Source organism: Coturnix japonica, unplaced genomic scaffold, assembly GCF_054131305.1.
Source record: "Coturnix japonica strain WE unplaced genomic scaffold, WE-NBRP24 Scf108, whole genome shotgun sequence".
NCBI classification, from domain to species: domain Eukaryota; kingdom Metazoa; phylum Chordata; class Aves; order Galliformes; family Phasianidae; genus Coturnix; species Coturnix japonica.
This window is the reverse complement of record NW_028189011.1, coordinates 214,909-239,100: the sequence shown is the minus strand read 5'-3', so window position 1 is coordinate 239,100 and position 24,192 is coordinate 214,909. Positions and strand designations below refer to the sequence as shown.

At 51.1% G+C, this 24,192-nt stretch overlaps 2 protein-coding genes across 6 annotated transcripts in view; one reads left to right on the top strand and one right to left on the bottom strand.

The window, feature by feature from the left end:
• LOC146751256 (sodium/glucose cotransporter 2-like) overlaps window positions 1–5,910 on the top strand; it is a 25,418-nt gene extending 19,508 nt beyond the window's left edge. For all 5 annotated transcript variants that reach the window (XM_085535111.1, XM_085535110.1, XM_085535113.1 and 2 more), the window contains 3 exons: window positions 1,341–1,640; window positions 2,366–2,459; window positions 4,072–5,910. In XM_085535111.1, the coding sequence (XP_085391237.1) occupies window positions 1,341–1,640; window positions 2,366–2,459; window positions 4,072–4,424 (747 nt within the window). In that variant the 3' untranslated portion in view covers window positions 4,425–5,910. The remainder of the gene's footprint in view (window positions 1–1,340; window positions 1,641–2,365; window positions 2,460–4,071) is intronic.
• LOC107307254 (RUS family member 1-like) lies at window positions 5,862–24,089 on the bottom strand. The gene is made up of 12 exons (XM_085535121.1): window positions 24,008–24,089; window positions 23,761–23,838; window positions 21,292–21,406; window positions 17,962–18,007; window positions 17,319–17,351; window positions 17,135–17,240; window positions 14,782–14,883; window positions 13,764–13,834; window positions 11,196–11,266; window positions 10,290–10,451; window positions 6,216–6,293; window positions 5,862–6,105 (listed from the first exon to the last, which is right to left on the bottom strand). Exons 1-12 carry the CDS (start codon window positions 24,068–24,070, stop codon window positions 6,020–6,022), a joined length of 1,011 nt encoding a protein of 336 aa, XP_085391247.1. The 5' UTR covers window positions 24,071–24,089; the 3' UTR covers window positions 5,862–6,019.
• Window positions 24,090–24,192: the final 103 nt, after the last annotated feature.

Below are 24,192 nucleotides of genomic sequence, written 5' to 3'. Positions count from 1 at the left end.
GGTCCCTATGGGGCAGCATGGAGGGCCTATGGGGTCTATGGGACTCTATGGGGCAAGATGGGGCAGATATGGGTCTCTATGGGGCAGCATGGGGGGCCTATGGGGTCTATGGGTCTCTATGGGGCAGCATGGGGGCCTATGGGTCTCTACAGGGTCCCTATGGGGCAGGATGGGGGGCCTATGGGTCTCTATGGGGCAGCATGGGGGCCTATGGGTCTCTACGGGGTCTCTATGGGGCAGCATGGGGGGCCTATGGGTCTCTATAGGTCCCTATGGGGCAGCATGGGGGGCCTATGGGTCTCTATAGGTCCCTATGGGGCAGCATGGGGGGCCTATGGGGTCTATGGGTCTCTATGGGGCAGCACGAGGGGGCTATGGGTCTCTATGGGGCACCATGGGGGGGCTATGGTTCTCTATGGGGTCCCTATAGGGCAGCATGGGGGGCCTATGGGATCTATGGGTCTCTATGGGGTCTCTATGGGGCACAATGGGGGTCCTATGGGTCTCTATGGGGTCTCTATGGGGCACAATGGGGGGCCTATGGGTCTCTATGGGGTCCCTATGGGGCAGCATGGGGGGTCCAATGGGGTCTATGGGTCTCTATGGTTCTCTATGGGGTCCCTATGGTGCAACATGGGGTAGATATGGGTCTCTATGGGGAGATGGGGGTCCTATGGGTCTTTATGGGGTCTCTATGGGGTCGTGTGGGAGGAAATGGGGCAGGATGGGGAGAGATGGGGGTCCTATGGGTCTCTATGGGGCAGGATGGGGGGCCTACGGGGTCTATGGGTCTCTATGGGGTTTCTATGGGACTCTATGGGTCTCTATGAGTCCCTATGGGTCCCTATGGGGTCCTATGTAAACCCCCCCCCCTCAAAATGGCCGCCAATAAGGCGTCACTACTACATACCACGTGACCGCAATCTCCCTCACCCCCAAAACGGCGGCAACGAGACCCGGATGTAACACCCCCCCCATCCAAAATGGCGGCTACGATACCCGGATGTAACGCCCCCGCCCCCCCATGATACCCGGATGTAACACCCCCCCCCCATCCCAAATGGCGGCTACGATACCCGGATGTAACACCCACCCCATCCCCACCACGATACCCGGATGTAACACCCCCCCCATCCAAAATGGCGGCTACGATACCCGGATGTAACACCCCCCCCACCTCCACCACGATACCCGGATGTAACACCCCCACCCCCCCCACGGTACCCGGATGTAACACCCCCACCACCCCCACCACGATACCCGGATGTAACACCCCCCCCCATCCAAAATGGCCGCCGCGATACCCGGATGTACCGTTAACATCATGGCTGCCGTTGTAGGGCGCTTTTTGGGGCCTAGTGTCCGGTCTGTCGCTGGGCCTGGCCCGGATGATCCCGGAGTTCGCCATGGGGACGGAACCGCCGCCATGCCAAGCCGGAAGTGACGACACCGGAAACGCCACGAGCAGCACACGGCAGCCTGTGACCGGAAGTGTGGGGGCGGGTGGAACCGGAACCGGAAGTTGCCCTGACTTCCTGTGCGGGCTGCACTACCTGCACTTTGCCGCGCTGCTCTTCCTGGTCACGTGTCTCATCGCTTCCGGTATCTCCCTGTGCCACCCCCCCATCGACCGGAAACACGTGAGTGACCCCATAGAGAAACATAGGGACCATAGAGAGACATAGAGACCCATAGAGACCCATAGAGACCCCATAGGGACACATAGAGACACATAGGGACCCATAGAGACACGTAGGGACCCATAGAGACACATAGAGACACATAGGGACCCATAGAGACACATAGAGCCCCATAGCAACCCCATAGAGACGCATAGAGACCCATAGAGACCCCATAGGGACCCATAGAGACCCATAGAGAAACATAGGGACCCATAGGGACCCCATAGAGACCCATAGAGACCCACAGAGCCCCATAGCACCCCATAGAGACACATAGAGACCCCATAGGGATCCATAGAGACACATAGGGACCCATAGAGACCCATAGGGACCCCATAGAGACCCATAGAGACCCCATAGAGACCCATAGGGACCCATAGAGACCCATAGGACCCCATAGAGACCCATAGAGACCCCATAGAGACCCATAGGGACCCATAGAGACACAAAGGGACCCCATAGAGACCCCATAGGGACCCATTGATCCTCATAGGGACCCACTGATCCCCATAGAAACACAATGAGCCCCATAGGGTCCCATTGCATCCCATAGTGACCCACAGGGCCCCTTAGAGACCCATAGGGATCCATAGGGCCCCTTAGAGACCCATAGGGATCCATAGGGCCCCTTAGAGACCCATAGGGCCCCATAGCGCCCCATAGCTGTTGCCGTGTCCCCACAGCTGCACCGGTTGGTGTTCAGCCTCAGGAACAGCCGGGAACCACGAGATGACCTGGATAAGGACGACAACAGGGACGGGGATCTACAGCTATGGGGTGAGCATGGGGGGATATGGGGCAATGGGGGATATGGGGTAATGGGGGTAATGGGGGGCTATGGGGCAATGGGGGGTAATGGGGGTAATGGGGAGTAATGGGGGGCTATGGGGTAATGGGGGGTAATGGGGGGCTATGGGGGTAATGGGGGGCTATGGGGTAATGGGGGGCTATGGGGTAATGGGGTAATGGGGGGCTATGGGGTAATGGGGGTAATGGGGGGCTATGGGGTATTGGGGGCTATGGGGTAATGGGGGGCTATGGGGTAATGGGGGTAACGGGGGGCTATGGGGGGTATTGGGGGATATGGGGCTATGGGGGGCTATGGGGTAATGGGGGGCTATGGGGTAAAGGGGGCTAATGGGGTAATGGGGGGCTATGGGGTAATGGGGGGCTATGGGGTAATGGGGGGCTATGGGGGGTAATGGGGGATATGGGGAGATATGGGGGCTATGAGGGTAATGGGGGGCTATGGGGTAATGGGGGTAATGGGGGGCTATGGGGGGTATTGGGGGCTATGGGGCTATGGGGGGCTATGGGGTAATGGGGGGCTATGGGGCAATGAGGGTAATGGGGGGCTATGGGGGGTATTGGGGGCTATGGGGCAATGGGGGGCTATGGGGTAATGGGGGGTAATGGGGGCAATTGGGGGCTATGGGGTAATGGGGGTAATGGGGGTAATGGGGCTATGGGGGGCTATGGGGGGCTATGGGGTAATGGGGGTAATGGGGGGTATTGGGGGCTATGGGGCAATGGGGGGCTATGGGGTAATGGGGGGCTATGGGGGATATGGGGGGCTATGGGGTAATGGGGGGGTAATGGGGTAATGGGGGGCTATGGGGTAATGGGGGGCTATGGGGAGATATGGGGGCTATGAGGGTAATGGGGGGCTATGGGGTAATGGGGGCTATGGGGTAATGGTGGGCTATGGGGGGCTATGGGGTAATGGGGGGCTATGGGGGGTATTGGGGGCTATGGGGCTATGGGGGGCTATGGGGTAATGGTGGGCTATGGGGGTTATGAGGGGTAATGGGGGGCTATGGGAGATATGGGGGCTATGAGGGTAATGGGGAGCTATGGGGTAATGGGGGGCTATGGGGGTAATGGGGGCTATGGGGGGCTATGGGGTAATGGAGGGCTATGGGGTAATGGGGGGTAATGGGGGTTATGGGGTAATGGGGAGGTATGGGGGGCCATGGGGTAATGGGGAGCTATGGGGTAATGGGGGGCTATGGGGAGCAATGAGTCTCTATGGGTCACAATGGGGCTCTATGGGTCTCAATGGGGTCTCTATGGGTCACTATGGGTCTCTATGGGTCTCTATGGGGTCTCTATGGGTCTCTATTGGGTCTCTATTGGGTCTCTATGGGTCGCTATGGGTCTCTATGGATCGCTATGGGTCTGTATGGGTCTCTATGGGGTCTCTATGGGTCTCTATGGGTCTCTATGGGGTCTCTATGGGGCTCTATGGGTCTCTATGGGGTCTCTATGGGTCTCTATGGGTCTCTATGGGGTCTCTATGGGTCTCTATGGGGTCTCTATGGGGTCTCTATGGGTCTCTATGGGTCTCTATGGGGTCTCTATGGGGCTCTATGGGACTGTTCCTCCCCAGAGGTCCAAGTGAAGCCGAGCTCCCAGGGGGCGGAGCCTCAACCAATAGGAACGGAGCCTCAACCAATAGGAACGGAGCAACAACCAATAGGAACGGAGCAACAACCAATAGGAACGGAGCCTCAGCCAATAGGAACGGAGCAAAGGACCCAAGGGACGGAGCCTCGACCAATAGGAGCGAAGCTCAGCAGGGAGGGGGCGGGGCTTCGCATCGAGGGGGCGGGGCCTCAGAGCCAGGGGGCGGGGCTTGATGAGGCCCCGCCCCCTGATGCCCATATATGGGCGCGGGTGGTGAATATTAACGCCATCATCATGATGGCCGTCGCCATCTTTTTATGGGGGTATTTTGCCTGAAATCCCTCGAATTTGACCCAAAATTGGACCCAAAATGGCCTTAAGGGGCTCAGGGGGAAAGTGTGGATGTTAAATGTTATAAAATGGGGGGAAATGACCCAAAATTTCAACGTTTTAACCCAAAAAATCATTAATTTCTAGGTAAAATCAGCATTTTTACACCCAAAATCTTCATTTTTACCCCCAAAATCACAATTTCCTTCCCAAAATCCCCATTTTTACCCCCCAAATCCCCATTTTTACACCCAAAATCTTCATTTTTAGCCCCCAAACCCCCATTTTTACCCAAAAATCACCGTTATCCCCCAAAAATCCCCATTTTTACACAAAAAATCTTCATTTTTGCCCCAAAATCCCCATTTTTACCCCATAATCACCATTTTTGCCCCAAAATCCCCATTTTTAGCCTCAAAACCCCCAATTTTGCCCCCAAATCACCATTTTTACCTCCCAAATCCCCATTTTTACACCAAAAATCTTCATTTTTACCCTCAAAATCTCCATTTTTGCCCCAAAATCCCCATTTTTACCCCATAATCACCATTTTTACCACAAAAATCACTATTTTTACCCCCAAAATCTTCATTTTTACCCCCAAAATCCCCAATTTTACCCAAAAATCACCGTTATCCTCCCAAAATCCCCATTTTTAACCCCAAAAATCCCCATTTTTACCCCATAATTACCATTTTTATCCCGTAAATCATTGTTTTTACCCCCAAAATCACTGTTTTTATCCCCAAAATCCCCAATTTTACCCCCAAAATCACTATTTTTACACCAAAAATCCCCATTTTTACCCCATAATCACCATTTTTACCTCCAAAATCACTATTTTTACCCCAAAAATCCCCATTCTAACCCCAAAAATCCCCATTTTTACACCAAAAATCTTCATTTTTTCCCTCAAAAATCCGCATTTTTACCCAAAAATCACCGTTATCTCCCCAAAATTCCCATTTTTACACCAAAAATGTCCATTTTTACCCCATAATTACCATTTTTACCCATAATCCCCATTTTTACCCCAAAAATCCCCAATTTTACCCCCAAAATCCCCATTTTTACACCCAAAATCTTCATTTTTACCCCAAAAATTCGCATTTTTACCCAAAAATCACCGTTATCCCCCCCAAAATCCCCATTTTTACACCAAAAATCCCCATTTTTACCCCAAAATCCCCATTTTTACCCCAAAATCCCCATTTTTACCCCCAAAACCCCCAATTTTGCCCCAAAATCCCCATTTTTACCCCCAAAATCCCCATTTTTCCCCCCAAAATCCCCAATTTTGCCCCAAAATCCCCATTTTTACCCCCAAATCCCCAATTTTACCCCCAAATCCCCATTTTTACCCCCAAAATCCCCAATTTTGCCCCAAATCCCCATTTTTCCCCCCAAAATCCCTTCGATTAAAGCATCAAACCCACCCTTGAATTAGAAATAGAATAAAAATGGCGTTTTTTGGCCTTAAATTGCCCAAAAAGTGGCTTTTTCACTCATTTTTATGGCACTTTATGGGCCCAAAAGAGAGGGGGGGCCTCATTATGCATGCAAATGAGGTCCATGTTTATGCAAATGAAGTGGGCGTGGCCTCATGACGGAGGCTCCGCCCACTCGAGCCGCCATTGGTCGGTTCCTAATTGATGGCTCCGCATCGACCAACCGGCTGCTTCCAAACCTGGGGGGGGGGGGTTTGTGACGTCACAATGGGGGGGTTTGTGACGTCACAATGGGGGGTTTGATGACGTCACAATGGGGGCTTTGATGACGTCACAATGGGGGGCGGACCTTGAATGAAGGCGGGTTCCAGCTTCTTCCATATATGGGAAACTTCAGCCAACGTCGCCCATGGGACCGAACCGGGAGCTGTGGGGTGGGAGAGACACATAGAGACCCATAGAGACCCCATAGAGACCCTATAACCCCATAGGGACCCCATAGGGACCCTATAACCCCATAGGGACCCCATAGGGACCCTATAACCCCATAGGGACCCCATAGGGACCCTATAACCCCATAGAGACCCCATAGGGACATATAGGGACCCTATAACCCCATAGAGACCCATAGAGACCCTATAACCCCATAGAGACCCCATAACCCCATAGAGACCCCATAGACACCCTATAACCCCATAGAGACCCTATAACCCCATAGGGACCCCATAGGGACATATAGGGACCCTATAACCCCATAGAGACCCATAGAGACCCCATAAAGACCCATAGAGACCCTATAACCCCATAGAGACCCCATAGAGACCCCATAGAGACCCTATAACCCCATAGAGACCCCATAGAGACCCTATAACCCCATAGAGACCCTATAACCCCATGGAGACCCCATAGGGACCCTATAACCCCATAGAGACCCCATAGGGACCCTATAACCCCATAGAGACCCTATAACCCCATAGAGACCCTATAGAGACCCATAGGGACCCTATAACCCCATAGAAACCCCATAAAGACCCATAGAGACCCATAGGGACCCATAGGGACCCTATAACCCCATAGAGACCCATAGAGACCCTATAACCCCATAGAGACCCTATAACCCCATAGAGACCCCATAGAGACCCATAGAGACCATAGAGACCCTATAACCCCATAGAGACCCATAGAGACCCCATAGAGACCCCATAGAGACCCCATAGAGACCCTATAACCCCACAGAGACCCCATAGAGACCCTATAACCCCATAGGGACCCTATAACCCCATAGAGACCCTATAACCCCATAGAGACCCTATAACCCCATAGAAACCCCATAAAGACCCATAGAGACCCATAGGGACCCTATAACCCCATAGAGACCCATAGAGACCCTACAACCCCATAGAGACCCATAGACACCCCATAGAGACCCTATAACCCCATACAGACCCTATAACCCCATACAGACCCCATAGAGACCCTATAACCCCATAGAGACCCCATAGAGACCCTATAACCCCATAGAGACCCTATAACCCCATAGAGACCCTATAGCCCCATAGAGACCCTATAACCCCATAGAGACCCTATAACCCCATAGAGACCCCATAGAGACCCCATAGAGACCCATAGAGACCCTATAACCCCATAGAGACCCCATAAAGGCCCATAGGGACCCCATAGAGACCCTATATCCCCATAGAAACCCCATGGAGACCCATAGAGACCCATAGGGACCCATAGAGACCCTATAACCCCATAGAGACCCCATAGAGACCCTAGAACCCCATAGGGACCCCATAGAGACCCTAGAACCCCATAGGGACCCCATAGAGACCCTAGAACCCCATAGGGACCCCATAGAAACCCCATAGAGACCCATAGAGACCCCATAGAGACCCTATAACCCCATAGAAACCCTATAACCCCATAGGGACCCCATAGAGATCCCATAGAGACCCCATAGGGACCCTATATCCCCATAGAAACCCCATGGAGACCCATAGAGACCCTATAACCCCATAGAGACCCCATAGAGACCCCATAGAGACCCTATAACCCCATAGAGACACCATAAAGACCCATAGAGACCCATAGGGACCCCATAGAGACCCTATAACCCCATAGGGACCCTATAACCCCATAGGGACCCCATAGGGACCCTATAACCCCATACAGACCCCATAGAGACCCTATAACAACATAGAGACCCCATAGAGACCCATAGAGACCATAGAGACCCGATAACCCCATAGAGACCCCATAAAGACCCATAGGGACCCATAGAGACCCCAAATTGCCCCATAGACCCCATAATGGCCCCAAATGGCCCCACAGAAACCCCAATCCACCCCATATCACCCCATAGATACCCCATATCACCCCATAGATACCCCATATCACCCCATAGCAACCCCAAACCATCTCAGGACCCCTAATCCGCCCCATAGATCCCCCATATCACCCCATAGATCCCCCATATCACCCCATATCACCCCATAGATACCCCATATCACCCCATAGATACCCCATATCACCCCACAGACACCCCATATCACCCCATAGATCCCCCATATCACCCCATAGATCCCCCATATCACCCCATAGACACCCCATATCACCCCATAGATACCCCATATCACCCCATAGATCCCCCATATCACCCCACAGATACCCCATATCACCCCATATCACCCCATAGATCCCCCATATCACCCCATAGACACCCCATAGATCCCCCATATCACCCCATAGATCCCCCATATCACCCCATAGACACCCCATATCACCCCATATCACCCCATAGATCCCCCATATCACCCCATAGACCCCCCATATCACCCCATAGACACCCCATATCACCCCATAGATCCCCCATATCACCCCATAGATACCCCATATCACCCCATAGATACCCCATATCACCCCATAGATCCCCCATATCACCCCATATCACCCCATAGATCCCCCATATCACCCCATAGACCCCCCATATCACCCCATAGACACCCCATATCACCCCATAGATCCCCCATATCACCCCATAGACACCCCATATCGCCCCATAGATCCCCCATATCGCCCCATAGATCCCCCATATCACCCCATAGACACCCCATATCACCATAGACACCCCATATCACCCCATAGACACCCCATATCACCCCACAGACACCCCATATCACCCCATAGATACCCCATATCACCCCATAGATACCCCATATCACCCCATAGCGACCCCAAACCATCTCAGGACCCCTAATCCGCCCCACAGATACCCCATATCACCCCATAGATACCCCATAGATCCCCCATATCACCCCATAGACACCCCATATCGCCCCATAGACACCCCATATCACCCCATAGACCCCCCATATCACCCCATAGCAATTCCATATCACCCCATAGACACCCCATATCGCCCCATAGACACCCCGTATCACCCCATAGATACCCCATATCACCCCATAGCAACTCCATATCACCCCATATCACCCCATAGATCCCCCATATCACCCCATAGACACCGCATATCACCCCATAGATCCCCCATATCACCCCATAGACACCGCATATCACCCCATAGATCCCCCATATCACCCCATAGATCCCCCATATCACCCCACAGATACCCCATATCACCCCATAGATCCCCCATATCACCCCATATCACCCCACAGATACCACATATCACCCCATATCACCCCACAGATACCCCATATCACCCCATAGCAACCCCAAATCACCCCACAGATACCCCATATCACCCCATAGATACCCCATATCACCCCATATCACCCCATATCACCCCATAGACACCCCATATCACCCCATAGATACCCCATATCGCCCCATAGATACCCCATATCACCCCATAGCAACTCCATATCACCCCATATCACCCCATAGATCCCCCATATCACCCCATATCACCCCATAGATCCCCCATATCACCCCATATTGCCCCATAGATCCCCCATATCACCCCACAGATACCCCATATCACCCCATAGATCCCCCATATCACCCCATTGATCCCCCATATCACCCCATAGACACCCCATATCACCCCATAGATCCCCCATATCACCCCATATCACCCCATAGACACCCCATATCACCCCATAGATCCCCCATATCACCCCATAGATACCCCATATCACCCCATAGCGACCCCAAACCATCTCAGGACCCCTAATCCGCCCCATAGATACCCCATATCACCCCATAGATACCCCGTATCACCCCATAGATCCCCCATATCACCCCACAGACACCCCATATCGCCCCATAGATCCCCCATATCACCCCATATCACCCCATAGATCCCCCATATCACCCCATATCACCCCATATCACCCCACAGATACCCCATATCACCCCATAGACCCCCCATATCACCCCATAGCGCCCCCCAACTCACGGCAGTGCCTCAGTCTCCTCTGTAGGGCTCTGAGTTCAGCCCCCATTGGTGCCCCCATAGGGAGATCTGGCCCCATAAGTTCCTCTAATAGGATGGCGTGGGCACAGCCCCGCAATGGGGCGTCGGGGGGGGCCCCGGCACGGAGCCCCACACCCACCCAACCTATGGGGGGGAAAAGAAATGGGGGTCAATCAATGGGGCTGGGGGTCCCCTATAGGGTCTTGGGGTCCTCTATGGGGCTGGGGGTCCCCTATAGGGTCTGGGGGTCCTCTATGGGGCTGGGGGTCCCCTATAGGGTCTTGGGGTCCTCTATGGGGTTGGGGATCCCCTATAGGGTCTGGGGGTCCTCTATGGGGCTGGGGGTCCCCTATAGGGTCTTGGGGTCCTCTATGGGGCTGGGGGTCCCCTATAGGGTCTTGGGGTCCTCTATGGGGCTGGGGGTCCCCTATAGGGTCTGGGGGTCCTCTATGGGGCTGGGGACCCCTCATAGGGGTTGGGGTTTCTCTATGGGGCTGGGGGTCCCCTATAGGGGTTGGGGGTCTTTAATGGGGTCTGGGGTTTCTCTATGGGGCTGGGGACACCCCATAGGGGTTGGGGGTCCCCAGTAGGATCTATGGGTCCCCAATGGGATCTGTGGGTCCTCAATGGGGCTGGGGGTCCCCTATAGGGTTTGGGGGTCCCCTATAGGGTCTGGGGGTTCTCTATGGGGCTGGGGGTCCTCAATGGGGTTGGGGGTCCTCAGTGGGATCTATGGGTCCCCTATGGGGCTGGGGACACTCAATAGGGGTTGGGGGTCCCCAGTAGGATCTATGGGTCCCCAATGGGATCTATGGGTCCCCAATGGGATCTATGGGTCCTGAATGGGATCTATGGGTCCCAGTTGTGGGTCTGGGTTGTGGGTCGCACCTTGGCTGGGCCTCAGCACCACGATGTAGTCGGGGGTCCCACATTCCTTCGCCTTCCGGAACTCGGCCTCGCTATGGGGCACAGATGGGACCCATAACCTCCATGTAACCCCCAGCCCCACATATCCCCCTCCCCCAGCCCCACATCCCCTCCCTGCCCCATATCCCCCACCCGCCCCATAGCATCCCCCCAGCCCCATATCCCCCCCCAGCCCCACATATCCCCTGCCCCATATACCCCCCCTCCTGCCCCATATCCCCCCCCAGCCCCATATATCCCCTGCCCCATATCTCCCCCCCTGCCCTATATCCCCCCCCCGCCCCATATCCCCCTCTCCCTGCCCCATATCACCCCCCTGCCCCATATCAACCCCCCTGCCCCCCATATTCCCCTCCCCCTGCCCCATAGCATCCCCCCACCCCACATATCCCCCAGCCCCTGCCCCATATCCCCCCCCAGCCCCACATATCCCCCCCCCACCCCACATATCCCCCAACCCCTGCCCCCCATATCCCCCCCTGCCCCATAGCATCCCCCCAGCCCCCCATATCCCCCTCCCCCTGCCCCATATCTCCCCCCCTGCCCCATATCAACCCCCCTGCCCCATATCAACCCCCCTGCCCCATATCCCCCCCCCCAGCCCCACACATCCCCTCCCTGCCCCATAGCGTCACCTCCCCACAAGTCTCTCTAATGGAGCTCCCAGTTCGAGGCGGAGGCGGCTGCTGTAACCTATGGGGTGCCATAGGGCGCTATAGGGTGCCCCATAGGGCACTATAGGGCGCTATAGGGTGCCCTATAGGGCGCTATAGGGCGCTATGGGGCGCTATAGGGTCCCACTCACCAGGCAGCAGCGGCTCTATGGGGTTGACCTCCTCCGGGGGGGGGACGCGGACGCTGACGCCCCCCAAGTTGGGGGTCGGGACTTGGGGGTCGCTGGGACCCCATAGGGACCCATTGGGACCCACTGAGGCCCCATAGGGACCCCATAGGGCCCTATAGAGATCCCTTAAGGCCCTATAGGGACCCCATAGCGCCCCATTGGAGCCCCATAGCGCCCCATTGCTGCCCCATAGCGCCCCATAGCGGCCCCATAGCGCCCCATAGCGGCCCCATAGCGCCCCATGGATGGCCAGGCGGAGTCGGGGCCTGTTGAATGTGGGGAAGCAAAGGGATCTGACGGCGGCAACGTTGCCCCATAAGTGGGCCCCCATTAACAGCAGAACCAGCGGCCACGTCAACCTGTGGGCCCCATAGATCCCATGTCAGCCCCATAGATCCCATATCGGCCCCATAGATCCCATATCTGCCCCATAGATCCCATGTCAGCCCCATAGATCCCATATCAGCCCCGTAGATCCCATATCTGCCCCATAGATCCCATATCGGCCCCATAGATCCCATGTCAGCCCCATAGATCCCATGTCAGCCCCATAGATCCCATATCAGCCCCATAGATCCCATATCGGCCCCATAGATCCCATATGAGCCCCATAGATCCCATATTGGCCCCATAGATCCCATATCTGCCCCATAGATCCCATATCGGCCCCATAGATCCCATATCAGCCCCATAGATCCCATGTCAGCTCCATAGATCCCATGTCAGCCCCATAGATCCCATGTCAGCTCCATAGATCCCATATCGGCCCCATAGATCCCATATCGGCCCCATAGATCCCATGTCAGCCCCATAGATCCCATGTCAGCCCCATAGATCCCATGTCAGCTCCATAGATCCCATATTGGCCCCATAGATCCCATATCGGCCCCATAGATCCCATATCGGCCCCATAGATCCCATGTCAGCCCCATAGATCCCATATCAGCCCCATAGATCCCATATCAGCCCCATAGATCCCGTATCAGCCCCATAGATCCCGTATCTGCCCCATAGATCCCATGTCAGCCCCATAGATCCCGTATCAGCCCCATAGATCCCATATCAGCCCCATAGATCCCATATCAGCCCCATAGATCCTGTATCTGCCCCATAGATCCCATGTCAGCCCCATAGATCCCATGTCAGCCCCATAGATCCCATATCAGCCCCATAGATCCCATGTCAGCCCCATAGATCCCATGTCAGCCCCATAGATCCCATGTCAGCCCCATAGATCCCATATCGGCCCCATAGATCCCATGTCAGCCCCATAGATCCCATGTCAGCCCCATAGATCCCATGTCAGCCCCATAGACCCCATGTCAGCCCCATAGATCCCATATCAGCCCCATAGATCCCATGTCAGCCCCATAGATCCCATATCTGCCCCATAGATCCCATGTCTGCCCCATAGATCCCATATCTGCCCCATAGATCCCATATCTGCCCCATAGATCCCATATCGGCCCCATAGATCCCATGTCAGCCCCATAGATCCCATATCGGCCCCATAGATCCCATGTCAGCCCCATAGATCCCATATCTGCCCCATAGATCCCATGTCAGCCCCACAGATCCCATATCTGCCCCATAGATCCCATATCTGCCCCATAGATCCCATGTCAGCCCCACAGATCCCATATCTGCCCCATAGATCCCATATCTGCCCCATAGATCCCGCTCACCATGGCCGTCCCTCCAGCACCGGAAGCAGCAGCAGCGCCAACATCAGCCCCACGGCGTTAACCAGCGTCTCCTGACCCCATTAAATCCCATATAACCCCATTAAATCCCATATAACCCCATTAAACCCCATTAAACCCCATTAAACCCCATATAACCCCATTAAATCCCATATAACCCCATTAAACCCCATTAAAACCCCATTAAACCCCATAAAATCCCATTACACCCCATTAAATCCCATATAACCCCATTAAACCCCATATAACCTCATTAAACCCCATTAAACCCCATTAAACCCCATTAAATCCCATTAAACCCCATTAAATCCCATTAAATCCCATTAAACCCCATTAAACCCCATTAACCCCCATTAAACCCCATTAAATCCCATTAAACCCCATTAAATCCCATATAACCCCATTAAACCCCATTAAACCCCATTAAATCCCATTAAACCCCATTAAACCCCATTAAAACCCCATTAAAACCCATTAAACCCCATATAACCCCATTAAAATCCCATATAACCCCATTAAACCCCATTAAACCCCATTAAATCCCATATAACCCCATTAAACCCCATTAAATCCCATTAAATCCCATATAACCCCATATAACCCCATTAAACCCCATTAAATCCCATTACACCCCATTAAAACCCCATTAAATCCCATTAAACCCCATTACACCTCATTAAATCCCATTAAATCCCATTACACCCCATTAAATCCCATTCATCCCCATTAAACCCCATTAAACCCCATTAAATCCCATTACACCCCATTAAACCCAATTACACCCCATTAAACCCCATTAAACCCCATTAAATCCCATTAAATCCTATTAAATCCCATTAAACCCCATTAAATCCCATTAAACCCCATTAAATCCCATTAAGCCCCATTACACCCCATTAAACCCCATTAAACCCCATTAAACCCCATCAAATCCCATTAAACCCCATTGAATCCCATTACACCCCATTAAATCCCATTAAATCCCATTAAATCCTATTACCTGGCTCCCGTCCTTGGCCGCCACCTCGGCCGCGTTGTCCTTTATGGCCTGATGGGCAGCAACGGCCGCACGGGTGGCCCCGCCAGCGACACCCACAACGCTCTATGGGGCACAGACCCCATAAGGACCCCATAGAGACCCCATAGGGACCCATAGAGACCCCATAGAGACCTTATAACCCCATAGAGACACATAGAGACCCTATAACCCCATAGAGACCCCATAGAGACCCTATAACCCCATAGAGACACATAGAGACCCATAGAGACACATAGAGACCCTATAACCCCATAGAGACCCCATAGAGACCCTATAACCCCATAGGGACCCATAGAGACACACAGAGACCCTATAACCCCATAGAGACCCTATAACCCCATAGAGACCCTATAACCCCATACAGACCCCATAGAGACCCTTAGGGACACATAGAGACCCTATAACCCCATAGAGACCCCATAGACCCCATAGAGACCCTATAACCCCATAGAGACCCATAGAGACCCCATAGAGACCCCATAACCCCATAGAGACCCTATAACCCCATAGAGACCCCATGGAGACCCCATAGAGACCCTATAACCCCATAGAGACCCATAGAGACCCTGTAACCCCATAGAGACCCCATAGAGACCCTATAACCCCATAGAGACCCCATAGAGACCCTATAACCCCATAGAGACCCCATAGAGACCCCATAGAGACCCCATAGGGACCCATAGAGACCCATAGAGACCCATAGAGACCCCATAGAGACCCATAGAGACCCATAGAGACCCCATAGAGACCCATAGAGACACATAGAGACCCATAGAGACCCCATAGAGACCCATAGAGACCCATAGCGACCCATAGAGACACATAGAGACCCCATAGAGACACATAGAGACACATAGAGACACATAGAGACACATAGAGACACATAGAGACCCATAGGGACCCATAGAGACACATAGAGACCCATAGAGACCCCATAGAGACCCCATAGAGACACATAGAGACACATAGAGACACATAGAGACCCATAGAGACCCCATAGAGACCCCATAGAGACCCTATAACCCCATAGAGATCCCATAGAGACCCCATAACCCCATAGAGACCCCATAGAGACCCATAGAGACCCATAGAGACCCTATAACCCCATAGAGACCCCATAGAGACCCTATAACCCCATAGAGACCCCATAGAGACCCCATAGAGACCCTATAACCCCATAGAGACCCTATAACCCCATAGAGACCCATAGAGACCCTATAACCCCATAGAGACCCCATAGAGACCCTATAACCCCATAGAGACCCATAGAGACCCATAGCGACCCATAGAGACACATAGAGACACATAGAGACCCATAGAGACCCATAGAGACCCCATAGAGACCCCATAGAGACCCATAGAGACACATAGAGACACATAGAGACCCTATAACCCCATAGAGACCCCATAGAGACCCTATAACCCCATAGAGACCCTATAACCCCATAGAGACCCTATAACCCCATAGAGACCCATAGAGACCCTATAACGCCATAGAGACCCTATAACCCCACAGAGAACCCATAGAGACCCTATAGAGACCCTATAACCCTATAGAGACCCTATAACCCCATAGAAAACCCATAGACACCCTATAACCCCATAGAGACGCTATAACCCCATATAGACCCCATAGAGACCCATAGAGACCCTATAACCCCATAGAGACCCTATAACCCCATATAGACCCCATAGAGACCCTATAACCCCATAGAGACCCATAGAGACCCTATAACCCCATAGAGACCCTATAACCCCATAGAGACCCTATAACCCCATAGAGACCCCATAGAGACCCCACAGAGACCCTATAACCCCATAGAGACCCCATAGAGACCCCATAGAGACCCCATAGAGACCCTATAACCCCATAGAGACCCCATAGAGACCCATAGAGACCCTATAACCCCATAGGGACCCTATAACCCCATAGAGACCCCATAGAGACTCCATAGAGACCCTATAACCCCATAGGGACCCTATAACCCCATAGAGACCCCATAGAGACCCATAGGGACCCTATAACCCCATAGAGACCCCATAGAGACCCTATAGAGACCCTATAACCCCATAGAGACCCATAGAGACCCTATAACCCCATAGAGACCCTATAACCCCATAGAGACCCATAGAGACCCTATAACCCCATAGAGACCCCATAGAGACCCTATAGAGACCCTATAACCCCATAGAGACCCATAGAGACCCTATAACCCCATAGAGATCCCATATAATCCCATTAAATCCCATATAACCCCATTAAACCCCATTAAATCCCATATAACCCCATATAACCCCATATAACCCCACCTACCCTGGCTGCGGTGGCGGCTGCCAACAATCCGGGCGCCGCCATTGGCCACAGCGGGGCCGTGAGCTCCAATAGGAACGCGGCGTCGTTGGTGACGTCGGCCACCAGCCTATGGGAGGGCAGCAGGGCTGTGATGTCATCAATGGGGCTGTGACGTCATCAATGGGGTGATGACATCATCACTCACCGCCATTGCTTGGCCTCGCAGTCCAGGGCGCTCCTATGGGGGAAAGAATAGACCAGTATAGACCAGTATAGACCAGTTTGGACCAGTATGGACCAGTATGGACCAGTATAAACCAGTATGGATCAGTATGGACCAGTATGGACCAGTATGGACCAGTATGGACCAGTATAAACCAGTATGGATCAGTATGGACCAGTATGGACCAGTATGGACCAGTATGGACCAGTATAGACCAGTATGGACCAGTATGGACCAGTATAGACCACTATGGACCAGTATAGACCAGTATGGACCAGTATAGACCAGTATAGACCAGTATGGACCAGTATGGACTGGTATGGACCAGTATAAACCAGTATGGACCAGTATGGACTGGTATGGACCGGTACGGACCAGTATAGACCAGTATAAACCAGTATGGACCAGTATAGACCAGTATAGACCAGTATGGACCAGTATAGACCGGTATGGACCAGTATGGACCAGTATAAGCCAGTATGGACCAGTATAGACCAGTATGGACCAGAATGGACCAGTATAGATCAGTATGGACTGGTATAGACCAGTATGGACCGGTATGGACCAGTATGAACCAGTATGGACCAGTATGGACCAGTATGGACCAGTATGGCCCAGTCCTCACCCCTGTATGGAGGCGAATGCGATGCGTGTCACCATCCCAACTCCATCTGTGGGGTGAAAAAGGACAATTTGGGGTCATTTTGGGGTGAAAAAGGGCCATTTTAGGGTATTTTGGGGTGAAAAATGGCATTTTTGGGGTGAAAAAGGGCCATTTTGGGGTGAAAAGGGGCCATTTTGGGGCATTTTGGGGTGAAAAAGGGCCATTTTGGGGCTGAAAATGGGCTATTTTGGGTCATTTTGGCATTAAAAACGGTGGTTTTGGGGTGAAAAGGGGCTATTTTGGAGCATTTTGGGGTGAAAAAGGGCTATTTTGGGGCATATTGGGTTGAAAAGGGCTATTTTGGGGTGAAAAAAGGTGATTTTGGGGCATTTTGGGGTGAAAAAGGGCAATTTTAGGGCATTTTGGTGTTAAAAATGGCATTTTGGGGGTGAAAAAGGGGCATTTTGGGGTGGAAAAGGGCCATTTTGGGTCATTTTGGGGTGAAAAAGGGCCAGTTTGGGGTGGAAAAGGGCCATTTTGAGGTATTTTGGGGTGAAAAAGGGGGATTTGGGGGTGAAAAAGGGCCATTTTAGCGCATTTTGGTGTTAAAAATGGCATTTTTGGGGTGAAAAAGGGCTATTTTAGGGCATTTAGTGTTAAAAAAGGGCCTTTTTGGGGTGAAAAAGGGCCATTTTGGGGCATATTGGGTCGAAAAGGGCTATTTTGGGTTGAAAAAAGGCCATTTTGGACGATTTTGGGGTGAAAAAGGGCCATTTTAGGGCATTTAGTGTTAAAAAGGGCCTTTTTAGGGTGAAAAAGGGCCATTTTGGGGGTGTTTAGGGATGAAAAAGGGGGATTTTGGGGTGAAAAAGGGCCATTTTGGGGTGAAAAAGGGGGATTTTGGGGTGAAAAAGGGCCATTTTAGGGCATCTTGGTGTTAAAAATGGCATTTTGGGGGTGAAAAAGGGCCTTTTTGGGGTGAAAAAGGGGGATTTTGGGGTGAAAAAGGGGGATTTTGGGGTGAAAAAGGGGGATTTTGGGGTGAAAAAGGGACATTTTAGGGCATTTTGGTGTTAAAAATGGTATTTTGGGGGTGAAAAATGGCCATTTTGGGGGTATTCTAGGATGAAAAACGGCCTTTTTGTGGTGAAAAAGGGCCATTTTGGGGCATTTTGGGGTGAAAAGGGGCCATTTTAGGGCATTTAGTATTAAAAAGGGCCTTTTTAGGGTGAAAAAGGGCCATTTTGGGGGTGTTTAGGGATGAAAAAGGGTCATTTTGGGGTGAAAAGGGGATTTTGGGGTAAAAAAGAGCCATTTTGGGGCATTTTGGGGTGAAAAAGGGCCTTTCTGGGGTGAAAAAGGGGGATTTTGGGGTGAAAAAGGGGCATTTTGGGGTGGAAAAGGGCCATTTTGGGTCATTTTGGGGTGAAAAAGGGCCATTTTGGGTGAAAAAGGGCCATTTAGGGGTGAAAAAGGGCCATTTTGGGGCATTTTGGGGTGAAAAGGGGCCATTTTAGGGCATTTAGTGTTAAAATGGGCCTTTTTGGGGTGAAAAGGGGCCATTTTAGGGCATTTTGGGGTGAAAAAGGGGGATTTTGGGGTGAAAAAGGGCCATTTTGGGGCATTTTGGGTCAAAAAGGGCTATTTTGTGTTGAAAAAGGGCCATTTTGGACGACTTTGGGGTGAAAAAGGGCCATTTTGGGGTGAAAAAGGGGGATTTGGGGTGAAAAAAGGCCATTTTAGGGCATTTTGGTGTTAAAAATGGCATTTTTGGGGTGAAAAAGGGCCATTTTGGGGTGAAAAAGGGGCATTTTGGGGTGGAAAAGGGCCATTTTGGGCCATTTTGGGGTGAAAAAGGGCCATTTTGGGGTGAAAAAAGGCCATTTTAGGGCATTTTGGTGTTAAAATGGCATTTTTGGGGTGAAAATGGGCTATTTTGGGTCATTTTGGGTTAAAAATGGCATTTTTGGGGTGAAAAGGGGCTATTTTGGGACATTTTGGGTTTAAAAAGGGCAATTTTAGGGCTTTTTGGTGTTAAAAATGGCCTTTTTGGGGTGAAAAAGGGCTATTTGGGGAAATTTTGGGATGAAAAAGGGCCATTTTGGGCCATTTTGGGGTGAAAAAGGGCCATTTTGGGTTGGAAAAAGGGGATTTTGGGGGTGAAAAAAGGCCATTTTAGGGCATTTTGGTGTTAAAATGGCATTTTTGGGGTGAAAAAGGGGGATTTTGGGGTGAAAAAGGGCCATTTAAGGGTGAAAAAGGGCCATTTTGGGGTGAAAAAGGGGGATTTTGGGGTGAAAAAGGGCCATTTTAGGGTGAAAAAGGGCCATTTTGGGGTGAAAAAGGGCCATTTTGGGGTGAAAAGGGGCCATTTTAGGGCATTTTGGTGTTAAAAATGGCATTTTTGGGGTGAAAAAGGGCCATTTTGAGGTATTTTGGGGTGAAAAAGGGCCATTTTGGGGTGAAAAGGGGCCATTTTAGGGCATTTTGGTGTTAAAAATGGCATTTTTGGGGTGAAAAAGGGGGATTTTGGGGTGGAAAAGGGACATTTTAGGGTGAAAAGCGGGGATTTTGGGGTGAAAAAAGGAGATTTTGGGGTGAAAAAGGGGGATTTGGGGGTGAAAAAGGGCCATTTTAGGGTGAAAAAGGGCCATTTTGGGGCATTTTGGGTTGAAAAAGGGGTATTTTGGGGTGAAAAAGGGCCATTTTAGGGTGAAAAAGGGGGATTTGGGGGTGAAAAAGGGGCATTTTGGGGTGAAAAAGGGCCATTTTAGGGTGAAAAAGGGGGATTTTGGGGTGCAAAAGGGCCATTTTAGGGCATTTTGGTGTTAAAACTGGCATTTTGGGGGTGAAAAAGGGCCTTTTTGGGGTGAAAAAGGGCCATTTGGGGGCATTTTTGGGGTGAAAAGAGACATTTTAGGGCATTTTGGTGTTAAAAATGGCATTTTGGGATGAAAATGGACCATTTTGGACCATTTTGGGGTGAAAAAAGGCCATTTTGGGTTGGAAAATGGGATTTTTGGGTGAAAAAAGGCAATTTTAGGGCATTTTGGTGTTAAAATGGCATTTTTGGGGTGAAAAAGGGCCATTTTGGGGCATTTTGGGTTGAAAAAGGGGTATTTTGGGGTGAAAAGGGCCATTTTAGGGTGAAAAAGGGGGATTTTGGGGTGAAAAAGGGCCATTCTGGGGTGAAAAAGGGCCATTTTAGGGCATTTTGGTGTTAAAAATGGCATTTTGAGGGTGAAAAAGGGCCATTTTGGGGTGAAAAAGGGCCATTTTGGGTCATTTTGGGGTGAAAAAGGGCCATTTTGGGTGATTTTGGGGTGAAAATGGGGTATTTGGGGCTGTGACCTCGCAGTAACCATGTGAAGGTGGCTCCGGTGGCTGTGGCTGCTCCGTCCCCGACCCCGACGGCCTCAAACACGGCGCGAGTGGCAACGACCCCACACACGGAACTGCACAGAGCCTGCAACGGGACCCCATTACAACACATTATACCCCATTAGATCCCATTAGACCCCATTACACCCCATTAGATCCTATTGTACCCCATTAGATCCTATTGTACCCCAGTAAAACCCATTAAATCCCATTACACCCCATTAGATCCTATTGTACCCCATTAGATCCTATTGTACCCCATTAGACCCCATTACACCCCATTAGATCCTATTGTACCCCATTATACCCCATCAGACCCCATTAGATCCTATTGTACCCCATTAGATCCCATTAGACCCCATTAGATCCTATTGTACCCCATTAGACCCCATCAGACCCCATTAGATCCTATTGTACCCATTATACCCCATTATATCCCATTAAATCTCATATAACCCCATTACACCCCATTAAACCCCATTAAATCCCATATAACCCCATTAAACCCCATTACAACCCATTACCCCCCATTACACCCCATTAAATCCCTTATAACCCCATTAAACCCCATTAAACCCCATTAAACCCCATATAACCCCATATAACCCCATATAACCCCATATAACCCCCATTAAACCCCATATAACCCCATATAACCCCATATATCCCATATAACCCCATTGACTCCCATTACCTGCGCACAGTCCCATTGCTGATACCCCATATAACCCCATTACCCCCCATTAAACCCCATATAACCCCATTAAACCCCATTAAATCCCATATAACCCCATTATACCCCACTAAATCCCATATAACCCCATTAACTCCCATATAACCCCATTAAATCCCATTAAACCCCATTAAATCCCATATAACCCCATATAACCCCATATAACCCCATTAAACCCTATTAAATCCCATATAACCCCATATAACCCCATATAACCCCATTGACTCCCATTGACTCCCATAGACTCCCATTACCTGCGCACAGTCCCATTGCTGATACCGCAGATAACCCCATTACCCCCCATATAACCCCATTAACTCCCATATAACCCCATATACCCCCCATTATCCCCCATATAACCCCATTAAATCCCATATAACCCCATTAAATCCCATATAACCCCATATACCCCCATATACCCCCATATCCCCCCATATAACCCCATATAACCCCATATAACCCCATATAACCCCACATATCCCCCATATAACCCCATATAACCCCATATAACCCCATATAACCCCATATAACCCCATTAAATCCCATATATAACCCCATTACCCCCCATTACACCCCATATAACCCCATATACCCCCATAGACTCCCATAGACTCCCATTGACTCCCATAGACTCCCATTGACTCCCATTGACTCCCATAGACTCCCATTGACTCCCGTTGACTCCCATTGACTCCCATAGACTCCCATTGACTCCCATTGACCCCCATTGACTCCCATTGACTCCCATTGACCCCCATAGACTCCCATTGACTCCCATTGACTCCCATTGACTCCCATAGACTCCCATTGACTCCCATTGACTCCCATAGACTCCCATTGACTCCCATTGACTCCCATTGACTCCCATTACCTGCGCACAGTCCCATTGCTGATACCCCATATAACCCCATTGACTCCCATATACCCCCATAGACTCCCATATACCCCCATATAACCCCATATACCCCCATATAATCCCATATAACCCCATATAACCCCATTAACTCCCATATAACCCCATATAACCCCATTAACTCCCATATAACCCCATATAACCCCATATACCCCCCATATAACCCCATATAACCCCATATACCCCCATACATCCCCATATAACCCCCTATAACCCCATATAACCCCATATACCCCCATATAACCCCATATACCCCCATATAACCCCATATAACCCCATATAACCCCATTGACTCCCATTGACTCCCATTGACTCCCATTACCTGCACGCAGTCCCATTGCTGATACCCCATATAACCCCATTACCCCCCATATAACCCCATATACCCCATATATCCCCATATAACCCCATATAACCCCATTAAACCCCATATAACCCCATTATCCCCCATTATCCCCATATAACCCCATTAACTCCCATATAACCCCATATAACCCCATATATCCCATATAACCCCATATAACCCCATAAGACCCCACAGCGCCCCCTGGTGGCCACTGCATGTAACTACACCCATAGAGCCCATCACTCCACAGCGCCACCTGGTGGCCACTGCATGTAACTACACCCATAGAACCCCATAGACCCCATATAACCCCATATATCCCATATAACCCCATATAACCCCATATAACCCCATATAACCCCATTAACTCCCATATAACCCCATATAACCCCATTAAATCCCATTGACTCCCATATACCCCCATATACCCCCATTGACCCCCATTACCTGCGCACAGTCCCATTGCTGATAGCGCAGATAATCCGGACTCACGCTCTGTGGGAACCCATTTGGCAGCAGCACCTTCTGGGGGGGGGGGGGGGTGTATTAAAACCCCTAAAAAACCCCCAAAATCCCCCGATTTCACCCCAAATCCGACCCCTCCCCCCTTATTTCAGTCCGTTCTTTCCATTTTTGCCCATTTTGAGCCGGTTTTTGCCCGTTTTTTGCTGGTTTTTAGCACTTTTTTTCCTACCTCCGCCGCTCGGAGAAGGGATGTTTTGAGGCGGGACCAGGCCGCGCTCGAACGTTCCGCCATTTTGTGGATGACCGGAAGCGCTGAGAGCGACTTCCGGTCCTCTATGGAAACGACTTCCGGTACTCTATGGTGACGCGCTGTGGAGGACTTCCGGTCCTCTATGGTGCCGTGCTGTGGAGAAC

Excerpts from the sequence above, each read along its gene's own strand:
- LOC107307254 (XM_085535121.1), bottom strand. The coding sequence starts at position 24,070 with ATGGCGGAACGTTCGAGCGCGGCCTGGTCCCGCCTCAAAACATCCCTT. Across the intron at positions 23,839-24,007 it reads CCCTTCTCCGAGCGGCGGAG|AAGGTGCTGCTGCCAAATGG; the intron begins GTAGGAAAAAAA and ends CCCCCCCCCCAG. Across the intron at positions 6,106-6,215 it reads GGAACCCGCCTTCATTCAAG|GTTTGGAAGCAGCCGGTTGG; the intron begins GTCCGCCCCCCA and ends CCCCCCCCCCAG.